This window comes from Podarcis cretensis (genome assembly GCF_951804945.1).
Source record: "Podarcis cretensis genome assembly, chromosome: 1".
NCBI classification, from domain to species: Eukaryota; Metazoa; Chordata; class Lepidosauria; order Squamata; family Lacertidae; genus Podarcis; species Podarcis cretensis.
The window spans coordinates 76,144,227-76,166,191 of NC_137170.1; the positions used below are offsets into that span (position 1 = coordinate 76,144,227).

The window sequence follows — 21,965 nt, forward strand, 5'->3', positions numbered from 1 at the left end:
CTACTGCAGAATTCAATTAAATATACACAAATTATTTAGAACAGGTGGGAGAGGGGAAGCTTTCTCTTCGCTACGTGCATATAAAGGGTCTAATACATCAGGGCCCAGTATGGATAAACATCAACACTATTACTCTATAAAGATTTGATACATCTGAAGACAATGGGTTCAGGCAACCTATGGGTAGAACACCTATGGGACTTTCCTGCTGAAGAAGGACCTTTTCATCAATTCCACATTTCTTCTATGGTCCACCATTTCCCCTCCCTGAAAACCTGCTCTGGCAGGTGGCTCTGGGGGATGGAGTGCAGAATTTATTGACCAGATATTAGTTAATCAACGCATCACTTCTATTTTGTCCAAATAAGCTGAGACATATTATCCTGTCTATACAATGCTTTGTAAGCAGATTTTGGAAAGAATTGTGCAATTAAATCCATGCTAAAAAAAATCTATAGCTATACCCTGCATGAACAAAAGCATAGCTGAAACACAAGAAAAAGCATTCTTACTTGTGATTCCAAAGATCTAAGCCGTTTCTCTTGGTCTTTCAGACCATTAAAGTACTTTGAAAGATTGTTCACCCTGTTTTGAGGGGGGATGAAAATCAAAATGGTGAGCAAAGAGTTAGGCACTAGAGGAGTTTAGATAGACATTTTATTGGATCAAACATGGATTAGACTCCAGTACACGACTGGGACAGTGGCCATTGGGTCTGTTGCAAAGGATTCAGTCGAGTGAAACCCAGCAGGGAGCCCCCACAGCTTCTTGACCCCTCCCAAGAAGGGAAGAAAACCTTCCATATATGAAAGGGCAAGTCTGGATCCAATCCAAACCTTAAATATTTTAAATTGGCACATTTTATAGTCTTAATAAGACTGCACACATTTTGCACCTCCCCATGTGTGTACATGGTGGAATAAAAGTCAAAGGCTTGCCTATTGTAAAGCTGAGTGACAGCCAACCAAAAACAGAAGCATTAAATACAGGCTAAAGTAATCTACAGGTGCTTTAAATGAGTTGTTTCCAAATGTGAATGTAGGTACGCAACACATTTGGCAAGATGTTATTTTAAAAGCCCCTAAATAATGGTTATGGAATTATTATTATTTTTAAGAGCTGATTCATGCAACATTGGGAGAAAGTTCTTTGTTGCTTCCAACTCCGCCTTATATGCCTGCCCAATTACTGGGATCTTTGGAAGAGTCTCTGTTAATGTTCCATCATGGCTCAGATGGACTGCTTATATACACCAGAAGCTGTGCATTCTGTATTTTGGAAGCAATTCTGTGGAACACCTTCCTGGCTGAGATTAAACCAGGCACCTCCTTGCTAAGCTTCACATTCTTGCCAAAAAGCTTTCTATTCCAGCATCAGCAGGGTATCATAGGGAAAGTTTTCTGTCTTGGACTAATTTTGCTTGATTTTATCCTATGATATATTTTTGTCACCTTTCATGTGCATCGTTAGAAACTTTGGTGATTAAGCGGTATGTAAATGGCTTAAAGAAATAAACATGAGATTTTATTGGTGTGATTCTCCCCCCTCCCTGTTCAAGTTACACTTTTCAGGTTGTTCAGGGAAATGCAGACATCTTCTGGAAATTTCAGCGTTACAACTTGATTGTGGAATACCACGGCCGACCTGCATTTGCCCCTCCCTTCATCATTATTGACCACATTAAGCTGTTTCTTAGACGGATCTTTAAAAAGGCAGAGCACAAAAAGGAGCATCTGGGTAAGCTGTAGAGAGGTAATGGTAAGATGTTCAGCACAATCTGAGGGTCCACACATGCAGGATGATTCTCAAACAAGTATGTGCGCTGCATCCATTAAAAAACATTACCTTTTAAGCAATGTGAACTGATACAATAGTTCTACTCACTTATGACTAAAGCTGCTTTCAAAAAAATCAATTTTGTGCAATAGCAATTAAATGTTCTTTCTAAATAATTAATGACGAGTTACTAATATTTTTTAAAGGATACAGATTACTGAAGAAGATAGCACTCAGCGTTAGAAACTACAGCTCTGTCTTCAATAATTAAATTTTTTTTAGCATTCTAGAAGTTTGATTTTGAATATTTAAGAATGGGGGAATGGGCATGCTTTTATCTGCAGTGGTCTCACGGATCCATTCTAATACTGTAGATGATTGGAGCTATTACCTCTCACAGCTCCAGTCATATCAAGTGTGCATGTGAAGGAGCTCTAGGAGTCAACACAAACCTTTCTGACTTATTCACGATTTTCTAGTCTTGAACTAAGTATAAATGAACAGCAATAATTTTTTTTGCATGGAAAATCTGATTCACTAGGCTCTGATCTTCCTTTCTTCTATCACACAGGTTGGCATTCCCCAACCCTCATACTTAATCACATTGTGCTGTTTTGTTTCTTTTACTATAGAAAGAGATCTGCTAGGAGGTCTGGATCAAAAAATCATAATGTGGGAGATGCTACAAAAAGAAAACTACCTGGCAAATCTGGAAACAAAGAAGAAAGAAAGCAGTGAAGAAAGGCTAAAGAAAATGTCAGACAAGTGCGTATCTATGGATGGAGGCTTCCAAATCTCTGTTTTGATGCTAACTGAGGGCCAAACCAGACTTTTGTGTCTGTGTTTATTAAACATGTGAACATTCATTTGGTTATAAAGCTGAATGGGTGGAGTTTACTTTCTATCAATGCATGGGAAGAGGAACTTAGGGAAGGGAGAGAAAAATGATTCAGTTCAGGTTAAAGGCAAACCTGTCTAATACTCATGAACAATGCATGAACTGAAACAGAATCACGCCTCAACACCTGCACTTCTCCAAATTTTGAAATGAAATTCTCCAGCCAAGTACTGTGTAGAAAGATGCACATACTAGGGCAAAGTGCCTAAAATGCAGACATTCTTGCAAATGAACATACAAAAAAGCATTATATTAGGGGAAATTGCATTGCAGAAAAAAGTGTATATTAAGAGAAATCTGCATTAAAATGCTGATTAATTTTTACAAGGGCTTAAATTTGGAACTGAATGATGAGAAACTGAGAGAACCCAAAATTGACAAATTCAGCCATCTCTAGAGGAAGTGAAAGCCACTCTTGCCTCCCTGAGCTACACTGTCTGAAAATGTTCTCCCGAGATTGACTCCAGCCCTAGAAGTCCACCCCACTCCATTTAAATTAAAAACAAACAAACAAAACCATTCCTGCTTTATAAACCAGTCCATGCATATTTAGTCATCATGTGAGTGCCTAGTTTGGTTCTGAGACAGAAGATAAGCAGTTCCTTCCCTATGTTAAGTGGGTAACCAAAGCATTCCAAATTACTCAGTGCACAATTACTTAGAAAACAGATTTTGCATGGGAACTAGAGGAACACAGCATGCATTCAAGCCATTTGCTGTCCAAATCTCATGACCCTTCTGTAAAGCAGAGAGGATGTATTCTGCCACAGAATCACTGATGGGAGCAGATGAAAGCCCACAGAGTTGCAACTTAGCAAGGGTTGCATTGAAATATCAGCTGTATGAACTCCTGTATACGTGTGGGACCTACACCAATGACCACATTTTGCACACTTGCTCAAGAAATGGGGAGCAAGAATTGCAGGTAGAAAAACAGAGTCAGTATAGGCAGGTGTGAGCCAGTTTGGGGCCGGGGGGAAGGAAGGTAGATTCACAGTGGCCATTGGGTCTGTTGCAAAGGATTCAGTCGAGTGAAAGTATGTTGAGAGTTAAGTCCTTCTATAATGTAACAGTTAAATTGTGTAAATAGAAAGAAGGACTTAACTCTCAACATACTTTCACTCGACTGAATCCTTTGCAACAGACCCAATGGCCACTGTCCCAGTCGTGTACTGGAGTCTAATCCATGTTTGATCCAATAAAATGTCTATCTAAACTCCTCTAGTGCCTAACTCTTTGCTCACCATTTTGATTTTCATCCCCCCTCAAAACAGGGTGAACAATCTTTCAAAGTACTTTAATGGTCTGAAAGACCAAGAGAAACGGCTTAGATCTTTGGAATCACAAGTAAGAATGCTTTTTCTTGTGTTTCAGCTATGCTTTTGTTCATGCAGGGTATAGCTATAGATTTTTTTTAGCATGGATTTAATTGCACAATTCTTTCCAAAATCTGCTTACAAAGCATTGTATAGACAGGATAATATGTCTCAGCTTATTTGGACAAAATAGAAGTGATGCGTTGATTAACTAATATCTGGTCAATAAATTCCTCATATATGCTAATATGAATTTGTTAACCTATCTTTAAATGACATAAATTATAATGATTACATTTAATGATCTTGACAGATAATGCAGAGATCAGGCAACCTGCCATTCACACTGGTATTTTTGTCCATCAGACAGTCAAGAGTTCTTCATTTTCCCACTTTAGTGAGGAAACTTTCCAGTCCAGTTTTATCTCTGCCTTCATTTTCAATCTATGGTCTAAAGTTTGGAATCTGAACCTTAGCAAGGATTTCCCTTGCCCTTCACATCCCTACTAAACTAGAAGTGCAGATACAGCAAGTTGCCTTCAATATTATTCATTCAAATGGCACCTAAGACTAAGGTCCATAAGTCATTGGCTGAATGTAGATTAGAGACAAGGTCCTCACCAGAAGCAACAGAGCTAAAAATGCAACTGTGAAGCTATGCTTTAGCTGATTAATTTGTGCTTTAAAAATGTATTCAAATCGCAAGCAAATCTGCCAGGTCTCTTTAGGATTGCAACGCCAGTGTGTCATTTTGAATGGTAATGGAAGATGTGGTGATACCAAAACCATTTCTTTTGTAGATCTCCTACTGCACAGTTACCCTTTCCTCAATGGCAGACACCTTAAGCAACAACAGCTTCTTTTTGAACAGACAACCTATGAACTACACACGTGAGTAAGGTGCAGAGAATGATTCTGAAAGTAAATAAACAAAAGTAAAACATTTTTAAAGAGAAAAATCAGCAGTAAAAGGCTAAGTAGAAAATAACAACAACAATTTATTTATACCCCGCCCACCTGGCTGGGTTTCCTCAGCCACTCTGGGCGGCTTCCAACAGAATATTAAAATACAATAATCTATTAAACATTAAAAGCTTCCCTAAACAGCCCACACAGTTTATCAAAAAGTGTTTGTTGTTAAAAATTACAGAGATTACTTAAGGTACTTTTTCTTCCACTGAACTCAAGGTGGTGAACATGGGGTTCCTTTGCAGTCTCCTGCCCAGGCACTAACCAAACCCAGACTTTCAGCAAGGTTGCTGCATCATGCGCTTTCCAAGTTCCAGACCTGGGATATGTGTGTGTGTGTGTGTGTGTGTGTGTGTGAGAGAGAGAGAGAGAGAGAGAGAGAGAGAGATATTCATGCTTGAACCTGTCATGATGCTTAATATTTCCACCGGAACTTTACACCCTGGAATCAGTTTGAGCAGTACAGATCAAAATGCTCAGTTGTGAAGATAAGCACTCAAAGCATACAGTCTGCTTTTCAGCTCCCTCAGCTTTGTGGACTCCATTAAGTTGACAGCTGCTCTCCACATGCATTGAGGGATGCAAGCACACGCTGGTTCCGAAGCTAACAGGGAAGCCCTTGCTTATGCATTAGGTCATTGTATCTAACTGTTTGCCCTTGGATAGAAAAATGTCTGTTCTGTCTCTTCATGAGATTAATGTGCATCTTTGTGAGATTAATGGATTTCTATTTCATCTGGCTAAATCCAGTGCCTTCCATAGTGACAAATTCCAGAGGGGAAGCCATGTTAGGCTGCTGAAAAGAAAATAGTTTGTTGGTCTTATCATTACTTGGCACACCAGACACTACAGAGGAAGAATAATTCTAGACAGTGAAGCCAAAGGCCAGGAAACGCAAGAGTCCAGGAAAGTCTGTGACATTTCTATGCAAAGCTTGCATTTATGCAAGTGACCCAGTCACAGCAGCAGTAACCAAAGATGCTATCTTCCTAGTTATGCTTATTTTAACACCATCAACCGGAAATAAACCTTTGCTTCATAAAATAACTACAGGTGTTAACTTAGCATAGACTGGAAAGAGAAGTGGCTGAATTGCAACTTATTACAAAACTTAAAACCATGGAGAGACCTGCTCTGAATAGAGACATTAGATTCTTATTTCATTATACATGATAAAGCTATTTTTAGCCATCTCACCCCTTTCTTTTTCCTGTAAGACCAATTGCAGTCGTTAAGAGTTGTCAACAGGTTTACCATACCTATCAGCCAATCACCCATTCCCACCACCCTTCTGAGTAATACCCCTCCCCACCCTCTCACTATATATAAGGGTCTGGTGACTTCTGTTTCAGTGTATCTGAAGAAGTGTGCATGAACACAAAAGCTCGTCCCAATAACAAACTTAGTTGGTCTCTAAGGTGCTACTGGAAGGAATTTTTTTGTTTTTAATTTTGTTTCTACTACAGCAGACCAATACGGCTACCTACTTGTAACTACAAGAAAAATGTCAGGCCTTACTCCACCTCTGCATTTCATTATTGTTTCTCTCCAAACTTTCCCCCATCTTGGTCTGTGTGCAAAACTAGGACAATCCTTTCAATGGATCTGATACAGTAGGCTCTATTCCATGAAAACCTATGCTACAATAAATCTGATGAGTCTTTAAGGTGCTGCAATATTTTTTCCTCTTCTTGCTGCTACAGCCTAATCAATCTGCCCAACTGAAACAAATAAGAGATACGGTAGTATATGGATGTTTGGTGGTGGAATTCTAATAGGCACAAAATGTAAGAAAACCCTCTCAATGATTTCCCCCCTTCTTTTAAAAGAAAACCCAGATACCATGGATGAAAGGGATTATAAGGAAATAGCTCTGCAGATATTTAGTAAAACTGTCTGGCCTAAAACAACTCTCATACCTGCTCATATTAACCAGTGTTTTTACTCCAAAAACCTCCACAGGTTTCATAACCACAGGCACAAATCAAACGCCTGCACCAGAAGGCAATGAAGCTGGAGAAGGCACCCATCAGTTTGAAGATGACATGATGTACATCGATAACTAACGCTACTTGCAGAAGATCAAACATTTTGCTGTGTTTTTGATTGACTATTTGACATATTCATCATGGTCTTCAATTACTTAAAGGGGTTTTTCTTTTGATGGCTGAGTACTACTCTGTCTTCCGTACCAAACATATAAAAAGCCTATGGAGAAGCATTGCATCCAATTTATTAGCCTTATAAATGCTGACTGATTGCTTCTAATAATCTATCACCTTCTCAGCAGTCCGATATTTAAACTTGTGCTGCTGTTCTAATTTATGCCATGCAAATAAACCACTCATGCCAGACCATTCCAAACCTTCTTAGCAACAGTAATCAGCATACGTACAAAATACATTCTGCGGATGGGCTAACCTCCAAATACTACAAAGACATGAAAGATTATTTAATTCAACCTCTAATGGAGGTTGGCAATGAAATTATGGAAGGGAAAAGAGCGCCGGAGTCGTGGAAAGAAGCTTACATCACGCTTATACCGAAAAATGAGATAGAAAAGACACAACTAAAGAACTACCGCCCCATATCCCTACTTAATGTGGATTATAAAATTTTTGCTGATATTTTAGCTAGAAGATTGAAAAAAGTTTTAGCAACAATGATTCATAAAGACCAAGCTGGCTTTCTCCCAGGCAGACAACTGTCAAATAACACGAGAAACTTAATTGACATTTTAGAAAAGCTACAGGTTAATATAAATACAAAAGCTGTTTTAATATTTATTGATGCGGAGAAAGCCTTTGACAATATTTCGTGGAGCTTTATGAGGAAAAATTTGCAAGGGATGGGGGTTGGAGAAAGGTTTGGAAACGGTATAGGCGCGATTTACTCAGAACAGAAGGCGAAATTAATAGTGAATAATGCAGTAACGGAAGAAGTTAAGATAGAGAAAGGGACACGACAAGGCTGCCCAATTTCCCCTTTGCTTTTTATTTCAGTCCTGGAGGTCTTGCTGAATATGATTAGAAGGGACCAACAGATTCAGGGTATACAGGTCGGAGTTAAACACTATAAACTTAAAGCCTATGCAGATGACCTAGTACTGACGCTACAGGAGCCAATCCCTAGTTCCAAAAGAGCACTGGAAATAATACAAGAATTTGGTCGGGTGGCAGGTTTTAAATTGAATAAATCAAAAACTATGGTTTTAGAGAAAAATTTGACAGCAGTAGAGAAGGAAAGGTTTCAGGAAGAAACAGGTTTAATATTGGTGAAAAAAGTGAAATATCTAGGGGTGAACTTGACTTCGAAGAATGTAAATTTATTTAAAGATAATTATGAGAAGTGTTGGTCAGAAGTGAAAAAAGATCTTGAAATTTGGACAAACTTGAAACTTTCCTTACTGGGTAGAATTGCTGTTATCAAAATGAATGTATTGCCAAGAATGTTGTTTTTGTTTCAGACGCTACAAATCATTGACAAAATGGACTGTTTTGAGAAGTGGCAAAAAGAAATTTCTAGATTTGTCTGGCAGGGCAAAAAGCCCAGAATAAAATACAAAATTCTTACTGACGCAAAGGAAAGAGGGGGGTTTGCCCTGCCGGACTTCAAGTTATATTATGAAGCAGCAGCTTTTTGCTGGTTGAAGGATTGGCTACTTCTTGAAAACACGGATATTTTGGATTTGGAAGGATATGATAACGTTTTTGGGTGGCATGCATACTTGTGGTACGGTAAGGCTAAAGTGTACAAGACATTTAAAAACCATATTGTCAGGAAAGCATTGTTTAATGTCTGGATGAAATACAAAGATTTATTGGAAAATAAAACCCCTAGGTGGCTCTCACCTATGGAAGCAAAGGCCTTAAAAAAGCTTAATATGGAATCTAACTGGCCAAAATATTGGGAAATTCTGGAGCAGGAGGGAGATAAAATAAAATTGCAAAGCTATGAGAAACTTAAGGATAAGGTGCGAGACTGGTTACATTATTTTCAAATAAGAGAGGCCTATCATTTGGACAGGAAAATTGGTTTCCAGGTGGAAAAATCAAAGTTGGAAACAGAATTGTTAGAACCCAATGCTAAGATATTGTCGAGAATGTATAACTTGCTGTTGAAGTGGAATACTGAGGATGAAACGGTAAAATCTGCTATGATAAAATGGGCACAAGACGTTGGTCATAACATTATGTTTGTTGACTGGGAACAGTTGTGGACCACCGGTATGAAATTCACGGCATGTAATGCCTTAAGAGAGAATATTATGAAAATGATATATAGGTGGTACATGACCCCAGTCAAACTTGCAAAAATCTACCATTTGCCCGATAATAAATGTTGGAAATGCAAAGAAACTGAAGGGACATTCTTTCACCTTTGGTGGACGTGCCCAAGGATCAAGGCTTTCTGGGAGATGATATATAATGAACTGAAAAAGGTATTTAAGTATACCTTCTTGAAGAAACCAGAGGCCTTTCTTCTGGGCATGGTCGGCCAATTGGTGCCAAAGAAGGATAGAACTTTCTTTATGTACGCTACAGCAGCAGCAAGAATACTCATCGCAAAGTATTGGAAGACACAAGATCTACCCACTCTGGAAGAATGGCAGATGCAAGTAATAGACTATATGGAACTGGCTGAAATGACCGGCAGAATTCGAGATCAAGGAGAAGAGCAGGTGGAAGAGGACTGGAAGAAGTTTAAAGTCTATCTACAAAAACACTGTAAAATCTTTGAATGTTGAGGACATTGAAAAGGAAAGAAGGGGTTCTAGTGACTGAGTTAAATAAGAGCACAAAGGGAGGGATCAAGAATCAAAATGAACAAAGATTGAGCTTGCTGAACTAATTATTACATAGAATACAAGATCGGGAGGCGGGTGGAAGTAAGGAAAATAAGGTTTTGAAGGTTATAATTGGAAAGTGAGGGATTTTTTTTTTGTTTTTATATGTTAAAATCTCCTTTTTTCTCTTTTTTTTTGTCTATGTTTTCTTTTCTTTTGTAATGTTTGTGAAAATTTTTCATTTTGTAATGTTTGTGAAAATTTGCTTTTTTGTTCTTTTTTGTGAAAAATGCAATAAAAAATTATCTAAACGCAAAAAAAAAAAAAACATTCTGCACATACCTTTTCCTTCTTGAGGGAAATTAGTTAAAAAATCCAATTATGATGCAGAGTATTAATTTGCAAATAAACCAACATGCTACTTTGACAGATCTCTGTACTACTGATGAAAATAGCACTATGGTTGTGAAGCCACAGCTTTAAGCTTCCACATATCACAACTGCCATAAAAAAAATGGATCATCAGGTTTGCCTGTAAAACAGAGCTGCTTAGAAGATTCTTCCCAGCAAGGTTCTATCACCTGCAACAACAGTCTTTACTATTGGCAGTAGTAAAACACTATTACTGAACAAGCTCTCTTAAACCCTACTGCAGTCACAAGGGCAGGCAAGGTTGCCATAATAATCTGGCATTGTTATTTTACCTTTAGCATTTGTTTGCAAGCAGGTAAGTCTTCCCAGCATAGAGATGCAATAATCAGAAAGTGCTTCATTTGCTGTTATTTCTGATAGTGATGCAGCTATTATGCCTGCTAAAGGGGGAAAAATGAACTTATCTCATTCCCACGCCTGGTGAACAATGCAGAAAATGCACCTTAACTCACCTTTTGGGGGTGAAAGCAATTTGTCTGGCCACAAGGGACCTACATCTGATGGTTCTGAAAGAGCATGGACTTCTTAATAGTAAATAAATAGGACCTCAGAAGCTACCTCTCACTGGACTATCAGATAAGAAAAGAAAACAATGCCCGACCTGAAGAATTTGGAGCAAATGATTCAGCAGAGGAAACACAGCCCAGAATAACTAAGGAGATAGTACAAGAATACTTGGCTAGTTTAGATGTATTCAAGTCTCCAGGGCCAGATGAACTGCATCCAAGAGTATTAAAAGAACTGGCAGATGTGATCTCAGAACCACTGGCAAGTCATCTTTGAGAATTCCTGGAGAACAGGCGAAGTCCCGGCAGACTGGAGGAGGGCAAATGTTGTCCCTATTTTCAAAAAGGGGAAAAGAGAGGACCCAAATAATTACCGCCCAGTCAGTCTGACATCAATACCAGGGAAGATTCTGGAGCAGATCATTAAGCAAACAGTCTGTGAGCACCTAGAAAGGAATGCTGTGATCACCAATAGTCAGCATGGATTTCTGAAAAATAAGTCATGTCAGACTAACCTGATCTCGTTTTTTGACAGAATTACAAGCCTGGTAGATGAAGGGAATGCAGTGGATGTAGCCTGCCTTGATTTCAGCAAGGCATTTGAAAAGGTGCCCCATGATATTCTTGTAAAGAAGCTGGTAAAATGCGGACTTGACTATGCTACCACTCAGTGGATTTGTAACTGGCTGACTGACCGAACCCAAAGGGAGCTCATCAATGGTTCCTCTTCATCCTGGAGAAGAGTGACTAGTGGGGTGCCACAGGGTTCTGTCTTGGGCCCGGTCTTATTCAACAACTTTATCAACGACTTGGATGATGGACTCAAGGGCATCCTGATCAAATTTGCAAATGACACCAAACTGGGAGGGGTGGCTAACACCCCAGAGGACAGGATCACACTTCAAAACTACCTTGACAGATTAGAGAACTGGGCCAAAATAAACAAGATGAATTTTAACAGGGAGAAATGTAAAGTATTGCACTTGGGCAAAAAAAATGAGAGGCACAAATACAAGATAGGTGACACTTGGCTTGAGAGCAGTACATGTGAAAAGGATCTAGGAGTCTTGGTTGACCACAAACTTGACATGAGCCAACAGTGTGACACGGCAGCTAAAAAAGCCAATGCAATTCTGGGCTGCATCAATAGGAGTATAGCATCTAGATCAAGGGAAGTAATAGTGCCACTGTATTCTGCTCTGGTCAGACCTCACCTGGAGTACTGTGTCCAGTTCTGGGCACCACAGTTCAAGAAGGACACTGACAAACTGGAACGTGTCCAGAGGAGGGCAACCAAAATGGTCAAAGGCCTGGAAACGATGCCTTATGAGGAACGGCTAAGGGAGCTGGGCATGTTTAGCCTGGAGAAGAGGAGGTTAAGGGGTGATATGATAGCCATGTTCAAATATATAAAAGGATGTCACATAGAGGAGGGAGAAAGGTTGTTTTCTGCTGCTCCAGAGAAGCGGACACGGAGCAATGGATCCAAACTACAAGAAAGAAGATTCCACCTAAACATTAGGAAGAACGTCCTGACAGTAAGAGCTGTTCGACAGTGGAATTTGCTGCCAAGGAGTATGGTGGAGTCTCCTTCTTTGGAGGTCTTTAAGCGGAGGCTTGACAACCATATGTCAGGAGTGCTCTGATGGCGTTTCCTGCTTGGCAGGGGGTTGGACTCGATGGCCCTTGTGGTCTCTTCCAACTCTATGATTCTATAAAGAAATCCAGAGTTTAGCCATTGTGACAGTTTAGAAAAATCAATGTTCAGCTAAAAGGGTACATCTTTACATGTGAAGGACTATTCCAAAAACATGTCCAGGATATAATCCTGGAAATGTCACATGCATATGCTCAATGCCATATTGTTAGATGAGAAAATGTCTCCCTCCATGGAATACAGCTACTTGTTTTGAGTTGCAGCTGCAGGTTGATTGATGTAAGTAGGACACAAGCACCTAGTCAGCATTAAAGCAGACCAACTTTTTTCAGAATTCTACATTTCCCAAACATGTCTGAGGTCATTGGAAATTGCCACTAGAATAAGATGGGTGTGTGGGTGTGGACACACCTAAGTGAGAGAGAGAGAGTGTGTGTGTGTTGGGGGGGTGGCGCTAGGTTACTCCCCTGAAGTGCTGACCAAGAGATCCAGCAAAATGAGATCTGGTGCTTTTTCAAAAACACAGATGTGTAAAATGTTAAAGCATGCAGATGTGTCATAAATTAAGCACCAAAGTGTAAGGTGATGCTGGAAATGACAATGCTTCATGATTACAGTTAGCTTGCTCTGCAAAGCCACTTGTGTAGCTCATAAGGGAGAAAAATAAAACGCAGGCGAGAAACATTTATGCAGATTGCTCCCATCTTGCAGACTGAAATAATAAAAGTTCTGAAGCTCCTTTCCTTAGAGACATATTGAAATCTCAGCATCGTTGCGCTGCAAGATATTACTTGGCTGGTTTATGGTTGCCACATTACATTTTTTAAGTTGGGAAGATTCAGCTTATAAATACTATTAATTTGTCAACTACTTTTAATTTATCATCTTATCCAGATGCTAAGAAAGTTGACGTGAGTCTTATTTTTTTGGTCTATTGTTATTTTAACTCTTCAAATGTTTTAAATTACTGTTAATTTTTCATAATTTTATTGCTTTATTTTGTAAACTGCTTTGAGGTTTTTTGTGTTTTTTTAAACAATCAAGTGGTGTATAAATTTGACGAAATAAAAATAAATAAAATATGCTTGAAGAAAATCCCCCCTAGACCAGTAGTGAGGAGCCTTAAGTCTGTGGACCTAATTAGCCAGCTGGGGTAGATGCAGCTTTGCACACTGAGGCAGCTGCATACCTGTAATCCTGCCCTTACCAGAGCATGAGAGACTCCTTTTTATCCTCATAACCCTCTGAAGTAGGTTAGGCTGCATGCCTGGTTAAAGGTCACCCAATAGGAATGTTTGGATTTGGTGTGCATTTGAACCCAGCTCTCCCAACATTCTAAGCCCCATTCCAGACACTGGCTCTCCGAGTGGCTAGAGTTCAGGTGCAAACCATTATATATGTGATTTTAAAAAACAAACATATTTTCATTAAGTGATTGCGTGATGGCCTTAATGTGGTTTTGTGCAATTTAAATGGCTACCTTTCTCCTCCTTATCAGATACTCCTGTGTCTGAACCAGCAGTCAAGAGTGAGGCAAATTTGTCAGGGGCCCAAAACAATGAGAGATAGGAAAAGCTCTTTTTCAGTCACAGCATCCCAAGGTGAGCCTAACCAATTTGATTCCACTACAACCACCAAAGAACAGATTAATAACTGCTGCTACTGCTCGTAATAGGTTGAAGCAGCTTGTGGATGAATGGACAGAGATAACAGGGTGGAAGAGAGCTGTTGCTGGAGGGAGAAGGTGGGGTTGGGTGGGGAAAATATACCTGCCAAGTATTGACAAGCATCACCAGTTGCTAACAAACATACCTTTGGACAAAAAAAGCAGCAATTAAAATTTTTATTGACACCAAGGATAATATGAAAAGGATCACATAGTAGGTCTGTTAAAGAGTCCGTTTTAAGTCCTTTAATTCCCAAACAAATCCAGTTAATTTGTTATGAAATCACTTTACTTTAGGGAGCAGCTCTTGGATATGCAGATGGAAACATCACAGTTGCAAAGGACGGAAGTAGTGGATATTCAGTGCTGAGATCATTCTTCATATTTCATAATCCAATGAAGTCTTATTCTGGCCGTTGGCTCTGTCTTTTCTAGCTTTTAAAATATGCATGCATGTTCCCTGCAAGCTTTGCTTCCATGATCCTAATTTGCTGCTATCAAGCACCATGCTATATAGAAACAAGGGAACATCCATGCTGCATTTTACAGCATGTAGACACTTCCCATTTTCAGTGCTTCTACAGCATATGGCTTGTTACTTACTGTGCTTTTATTTTCACTGGCAGTGTGGAAGGTATGGGCTTGGACTAAACCTTTGTTTGATCAAGCAAATATATCTGGGTGCATCTTGGGCTTCATTCACATGGCATGTTTTGCCAGTACTCAGAGATGGGATACCAGTCAAAAGATTTTACACAAAGTGCTAAGCAAAACAGTAGCTCAACAAAATCTGGAGGAGTATGCAGGTATGCAGTTGTAAGATTTGTTCCAAAAGTGAAAAACAACAACAACCAGATGATCCTTTACAGGCAGAGTATTTGGAGACATTTCTGCACCACTGCAAACTAAAATTGTGTCTAGTTTTGATACTACAACACAGAGGGACATCATGGAATCGGTAAATGGAACGCTAAAATATATCTAAGTCACAGCTCCAAGTATGCTAAACAAAGCAAGCAAGTAGTCAAAACTCATGCAAACAATGAAGAAAATAATTTTAGGGAAACACTTCTTTAAAAACACTATAATTTATCCAGCTTTAGGACTCTTCCTCCTCTTCATCATTGCTGGCTTTGGGTCGGAAATGCTTCCTATTTCTTTTCTTGCTACCATGGAATCCCATGGTCCCAACCACTGTCTCTTCATCTGCCTGAGAAGAATCTACACCAGATCCTCTTTGAACACTTAACTCCTCCAGTTTTGGTTGCTTCCAATCCTCTGCTTCCTTTATATCTAAAGGGTCTAGTACACCCTCCTCCTTGTTCTGGGTCTTAGGCTTCTTTGGAGGGTTCTCTTTGGGTTCTTTGTTTGCATCACTAAGCTTGTCTTCTTCATCCTCCTTGGCGGCAGCTCTTTTCCTATCTGAGCCTACTTTTGTGGGTTTGGTAAAGACAATCCTTCCAGCACCAGAACTGGAGGGATCCTGATTGAAGGATGGGGTGTAGCTTTCAGGAGAGGCTGACCTCTGTTCCCCTCTAGTCTTCATGCCCTCCAGGAACTCCATGGCAATTGATCTGTTGGTCTTATCACTGGACTCTGAAACATCATCCAAGCTGTACTTGGTCCAGCGTTCTGGGTGCGCAACATAATCAGGAACTGCTGGAGAACTTTTAGGAGCTGGCGGTGGCTTGTTTTGTCTTCCAATGCTTTCTGCAGCAACCTTGCTTGAAATGTTGGGTGGAGGCAGAGGCCGCTTAAATCTTCCATCAATCACATTATCTTCAGCCATTGAGGGCACTGCTCGTTTGGCTGCCCCTTCCAGACAGTCAAAAATGCTCTGGCTGCGCTGGGAAAAGCTAGAACTCATGCCTTTCAGGTGAAACGGCTGCACAGGTGATTTTTGGTTGCTGTGTAAAGGGTCACCGCTTTCATCTGATCTACAACCCACATCATCTGAAGGAAGGGATTCCTCAGGAGATACAGTATCAACTTCAGCATCGCCAGGAAACCCAAAGTCATCTGAATCTGAATCACTCAGCGAAATTGTGTCTGAAGGAAGGACACCCTCGTAATCGGAGGCCCCGCCAGCCACTATACCCACGAAGGGTTCACCTGCACCTTCATCACCCATATTTGGGCAGTTGCTTGCTTATACTAATTTGGCTTAGACCTTGCTGCAGCCAATTAAGTTTTCCAGCTGCCCGGTGAGTTTAAAGCCTGGAACAAAAACGAAACAAAAACAAAGAAAAACCAGTAAAGTTCAACTGTGAAAAGGAAACCATACCATGACACCTGCCCTTCATTTACTTCAAGAACTCTAAAAACAAAAATCCAATGCAAAGGAAGGGGTGGAGGGAGAAAAGGATTAGCAGGAGAAGCCCATCTCAGCTACTGTCTCAGATAAACAATTCTGGAGTTGCTTTTGGTTTTTCATAAACCAGTCACACTGTAATGTGTTAAGCACTGCCAATTAGTAAATTCTCTAAAATAAATTCTGCAGTCCTGTAGTCCTGAATAGGTCAAAGCATTTCATTCATTCATTCATCGTTTAACTAAATCTACCAGAGTATCCTCTTCCACATAACACAGGTAATAAGATACTTTCAGAAATTGCCAGCTGAGCAATTTTCCATGTAGTAGGCCAGAACATAGATTTACAGAATATAACACTAGTTTTAACAGATAATTTTTCAGAAATTAGATGATCCATCAGTAGCTTCCAGCCAAAAGTGTCTTCTGGCACTAAAGATCAGCTGTCTTAAATGAGGCAAGGAAGGAACACTTGTATAAGACAGAGAAATGTGATCTCTTCTAGGCTAATACTTACAAATTAACAAAATCTGTGACATACAATTTTGAGTCTGGTAGTACTAAATTTTCGCTGCCCCTGAATAGTTGCGCAAGATTTTGCTTCTCATTTGAAAACTAAAACCTTATTTAGTATGACAGTGGCATTTTCTCCTTTTGTAAAAAGTGAATTCCTTCTACTGGGTTTGTAACTCAGTAGTTTCTTTTTATTACTATCTGCATTGATGTGGTACTGTCAGACTTCTATCCAACTCTGGAATATAGCAAGAACAATATTTTGTTCTTACATGTTCCTAAAATGCCTTACAAAAATGACAAAGGGACTAGATGCTCCAGATTCATTGAATTTTCTATGGTACCTTTGTGTGCAAGTCAAACACCAGAGTTTTATCATATATTTATCATGCTCTATCTCTCAAGTCTGACATCCCCACCCCCACCCGCCCATTCATGTGCTAGCCTCATTCAGTGGCCCTTAATAACATTTTCCTTAGTCTCCAGTGACCAATTCCCTAAAAGGCAAGAACTGTACAGGAAGAAAGCTCTTTTATGGTGACGGTAAACAGGCATGGATAAATCTACTAGCCACTCACCATCTGGAGTCTGAAACAGTATTCCATCCTCTGGGTCAGTTAAAGCCACCAAGGTTCTCAGATGTTGTACCCTGGCAGTAAGAGGATGGACATATCATCAGCGCAAATAAATAAAGTGGAGCTGAAATTTCATAGTACATTAATAGTACTTGCTGTTTGGGTAGGTGTGGCCTCTAGCCTTGTACTAACAATATCTGCAAATAATCCTCTCTTAAGGCTGGAAAGCAGAATCTTTGCATATTTTATATGGTCATCAAGACAGCTATTCAGGTAGTGGACTTCAATGTGCAACTTACATAGATGTGTAAGATGTGCAAGAACATTTAAATTGTCACATCAACTAAAATAAGCTACCCTGTTATCCAAAAGTCATTTGTGCTGTATCAGAAGAACAGAACCAAATCTAACTTACATTAATTTAACAGCCAATGGGCCAAATTTAAATGTCCCAAAACATTATGTGGATTCTGGTTGGTTTGTTTTGCCCCCTAAAGGGGGTTTTTGGCTGTTTCTTACTGGCAGTAAATAGAAAAATGAAAAAATAATTTCCAGAAAGAAAAGACTCACAAGTTCTTTGCAATGATCTGATTAGGATGCAATTCAAACAGGATGGCTTCTCTCACAATAGACAAGTCCCCTTCAGAATCTTCCATACTATCTTGATCCCTGTTGTTTGAACTGTGGGAAGCCAAAATAAATAAATAAATAAATAAATAAACAGCTCCCCCACACTCTAGCCTACAGAGAGTTATATGATAGAGGAAAAAGCTTCAGAAAATAAAGTCAAGAAAGTAACTTGTTACAAAGAAGGCAATTCCCGCCTCCCCAAGTCTCTCATCTCTAATTAACATGAGCTATGGAGAAATTACTTTTTCTCAATCCAAACATATCAGTCAGCCTGCCCTGAGCATTAGCAAATGACTTAGAAATTTCAAGGGATGCAAAACAAGAGCAAGTTAAAACTATATTAACTGACAGTTATTGTGAACAGGGCTAAAGATGTTATAAGGCTGTTATGAGAAATCTGTAAGTGCAAAATATCAGGGCTACTGATGTTTTCAGGTGCTTTCATCTAGAGTTGCTATCTCTCGCCCCAATACTTGGGTAAGAGAGGCTATAAAACCAAGGCAAGCGCAGACTCATGTGTGCAGCAGCTCAGTCTTAGGGTGAAGGTAGAAACCCAGGGGAGGCTAAAATGAAAGAAATCTCTCCCACTTAGTGACCCAGTGAAATTGATGGGTAGTAGATTCAAAGAAGGCCAAAAAGAGAAATGCACGTCTTTATACAGAGCATAGTTAACTTACGAAATTTGTTGCCATAAAAAAACAGAAAAAGGAAGTTGTCTTATACTGAGTCCATTGGTCCATATAAGCTCAGTACTGTCTACACTGACTGGCAGTGACTGTTCAGAATTTCAGATACGGTTCTCTCCCAGCACTACCAGGAGGTGTCAAGTGTTGAACCTGGGCCCTTCTGCATGCAAAAGCAGGTGCTATTCCACTGAGCCAAAGCTCTGTATAGCAATCATCACTGATTTATATATTGGGTCTTCAAGCAGGGGCAGTCAGAACCCATGTCGAAGCCTCGTCTCAGGTGGCTCACAATAGAATTATTACCACCATCCACATGTTTAAAAAGAGAATAGACCTGAGTCTCCAAATTCATTATTTGGCAAGTATGACTTAAAATTATTGAACTTAGCTGGGATGGCAAAATGGACATGTTTAATCAGAGAAAAGTCACTGTTAACATTTACTAAAGATTGGAAACCTCTTACAGACTTTTTGCATGAAAAAGAAAAAGAAATATTGACATTTGGGTTTGAAGGCTGAAGATAATGTTGATTTAAAGAAAATAGTCCTGCTGGGTGTTATACTGGAGTGGATGAGTTGAATGATGTTTATACAGGGTGAGTTTTTTAAAAGAGGCCCTGTGGAACATGTGTACTCTGTATCCACGGGGCCTCTTTTAAAGGATTCACCCTGCATATGGCTGACAGATTAAGAATCGGGAGTTCTTTAGTTTCTTTAACTTTTAAAAAATCTTAGAATCCTTCTTTTTTCTCTCTACTTCTTTCTTTCTCTCTTCCTTTTCCTCTGGATCTGTGATTTTATCTAGATTAACGTTATAAAGGTAAAGGTACCCCTGCCCGTACGGGCCAGTCGTGTCAGACTCTAGGGTTGTGCGCTCATCTCACTCTAGAGGCCGGGAGCCAGCGCTGTCCGGATACACTTCCGGGTCACATGGCCAGCGTGACGAAGCTGCTCCGGCAAACCAGCACCAGAGCAGCACACGGAACGCCGTTTACCTTCCCGCTATAAAGCAGTACCTATTTATCTACTTGCACTTAAGGGTGCTTTCGAACTGCTAGGTGGGCAGGAGCTGGGAACGAAAGACAGGAGCTCACCCCGCCGCGGGGATTTGAACCGCCGACCAAGCGATCGGCATTAATGTTATAGTTTGGATTAAAAAACTATAACGTAAAAAAATTATAACGTTAAATTTAAAAACTATAACGTTAAAAAATTAACGTTATAGTTTGGATTAAAAAAAGATATAATAATGTTTGCACCTCTCTTTTTAAATTCTAATAAAAAATTATCCAAAGAAAGAAAAGGCCGAAGACTGCTAGTTTACATGGCTTTCGGCGCAGAGCAAAGCAGTTCATCGAGGAAAATGACCATTAACCGTAAACGGCCCTATTCTCCAGAGGCCTCGTACCTCTGACGACCAGGTTGGTTGGGTGGTGTGTAATGGTCACAGACGAGGGACCTGGGTTCGAATCCCCCCACTAGGTCACGGGGCTCCCCGGGTGACCTTGGGCCGCTCATTTCCTCTCTGTCCTAACCCACAGGGTTGTTGTGGGGGGAGAAATGAGAAGGGGGAGGGAAAGCACGCGCGCCACCCCGAGCTCCTTGGAGGAAAAAGGCGCGTGTGGGGAAGAGTATAAATGCAACCGGGGACCAGATACAGCCCCATTAGCCCCACTCGGGATGGGGCTCCCCGTGGTCAGTTTGGGAAACAATATGATGGGTCTTCGGGGCCGTTAGACACCCCCACGCCAGTCCTCTCCCTCCCGCGTGGAATGAGCAGCACCTGCGATGGGGAAAGAAACAGCAGCGCGTCTCTCCCGCCCTCAGAACTCCGCCCCGCCATCGACCGTCCTACCTCCGTCCCGCCAAACGCATCAACTTCTTCCCCCGCGAGCAGAGCCCACCTCCGTTTCTCCTCACCCGCGGCGCCGCTGTGCCTAATTCCAGCCACGGCCTGCCGTATTCCGCGCCGTCCTCCCTGCGCACGCCGGGACATGGAGTCTTTCTCGCCTGGCGGGTCGCTGTAGAACCCTACGCTAGCTACCCGTCGGGTGAACTACATATCCCAGAAGGCATCTCGCCTAAAACGCGGCCCGGTGACTAGCCTCGTCCTCCTCGTAGCCTCCCTTCCCGATGCATTCTGGGAACTGTAGTGCTTTCTTCATTATTATTATCGTCGTCGACTGCCGGCGGCGGGGAGAAGGATATTTCTGGCGTGAAGTGGGCGCCTCCATGGTCCGTAGAGTTAGGAAAACATTAGAAGAGTTCTAAGGCTGCGGTCGTAATCCCGCTTGCTTCTGAGTTGGCGTCTCTGACAGTTGCACGCCAGCAAGTTGAGCGGAGGGGGCGGGCACTTTTTGAGGAGGTGGGGGCTGGACGACTGAGCTGGACTTACCTCTCATTGCTACCTGCGGGATATGTTTGTTATCATTTGCAATTAGAAATCCAGGACTCAACGCGAGCGATTTTGCAATATCTGCCTGCGCATCCCACGTCGCTACTCTCGTGTCTGCTTGCATCTCAATCACGTTTCCTTTGTTTGCTTATGCACACGATTTGCACACCTGCCCAATAACTAACAATACGACTTAAAAGCCGTTAATATTTCTTCCAGGCCAGGTAACGATTGCCGAGGTGTGTATACTTGGTTTTCATGGGCGTAGCCAGGATTTTTGTTACGGGGACAGGCCTTTTGCGGGGGGGATGGGCCGCAGAACCTCAGTTACCTATGCATTTTTATTGATTTTTATTGATTTGGGGAGGGGGAGCCCCCCATTGGCTACGCCCATGCAGGTATTCGACACTCCTCCCTCACACTTCCCCGGGTGCAGAAATCTTTGCAGAAGGCTGCACTGTATCGGCAAAGCTACATGTGTAGCTTAGCATGGAAATAATTTCACAGGAAACTTGTGCCATGTATATGCTGAGCCCATGTGATTTATTTATTTACCTTTTAATGCTCTAGAAGCAAACTCCAGCTTGTTTCTTTGTTCTGAAGATGTTGTTGTTGTTGTTAATATATATGTTTAAAAACTATCAACATGAAACTTAGAACCTCCAGGAGCGAAACATATAAAACCACATTTTTTAAGGTTTCTGCATGAGGAGCGCTCCAATCCCAGCTAATGTACTAGTTTTCCTATTAGGGTGCTCCCCCAAAGAGGAAGTGCCTCACCAAAGCAGAGAACTAAAGAGGACTGCAATTTGCATGTCCAAATTTACATGTTAACTTTTTAATTATTTTA

The 21,965-nt window shown here is 40.8% G+C and overlaps 2 protein-coding genes across 6 annotated transcripts in view; one reads left to right on the top strand and one right to left on the bottom strand.

The window, feature by feature from the left end:
• Positions 1-7,362, top strand: part of TRPM5 (transient receptor potential cation channel subfamily M member 5) — a 47,469-nt gene extending 40,107 nt beyond the window's left edge. The window contains exons 22-26 of the mRNA XM_079988092.1: positions 1,559-1,737; positions 2,409-2,541; positions 3,949-4,021; positions 4,791-4,881; positions 6,922-7,362. Of these exons, the coding sequence (XP_079844218.1) occupies positions 1,559-1,737; positions 2,409-2,541; positions 3,949-4,021; positions 4,791-4,881; positions 6,922-7,025 (580 nt within the window). The 3' untranslated portion in view covers positions 7,026-7,362. The remainder of the gene's footprint in view (positions 1-1,558; positions 1,738-2,408; positions 2,542-3,948; positions 4,022-4,790; positions 4,882-6,921) is intronic.
• A 6,807-nt stretch (positions 7,363-14,169) lies between these two features.
• TSSC4 (tumor suppressing subtransferable candidate 4) lies at positions 14,170-20,722 on the bottom strand. Of its 5 annotated transcripts, none has more exons than XM_079987560.1 (4): positions 20,625-20,722; positions 17,975-18,085; positions 17,408-17,478; positions 14,170-16,223 (listed from the first exon to the last, which is right to left on the bottom strand). In XM_079987560.1, exon 4 carries the CDS (start codon positions 16,135-16,137, stop codon positions 15,106-15,108), a length of 1,032 nt encoding a protein of 343 aa, XP_079843686.1. In that variant the 5' UTR covers positions 16,138-16,223; positions 17,408-17,478; positions 17,975-18,085; positions 20,625-20,722; the 3' UTR covers positions 14,170-15,105. The 5 variants fall into 5 exon arrangements, with proteins under 5 accessions (XP_079843686.1, XP_079843683.1, XP_079843685.1 ...); XM_079987557.1 differs by having other exon boundaries at positions 20,576-20,718; XM_079987559.1 differs by having other exon boundaries at positions 20,568-20,672.
• Positions 20,723-21,965: the final 1,243 nt, after the last annotated feature.

Excerpts from the sequence above, each read along its gene's own strand:
- TSSC4 (XM_079987561.1), bottom strand. The coding sequence starts at position 16,137 with ATGGGTGATGAAGGTGCAGGTGAACCCTTCGTGGGTATAGTGGCTGGC.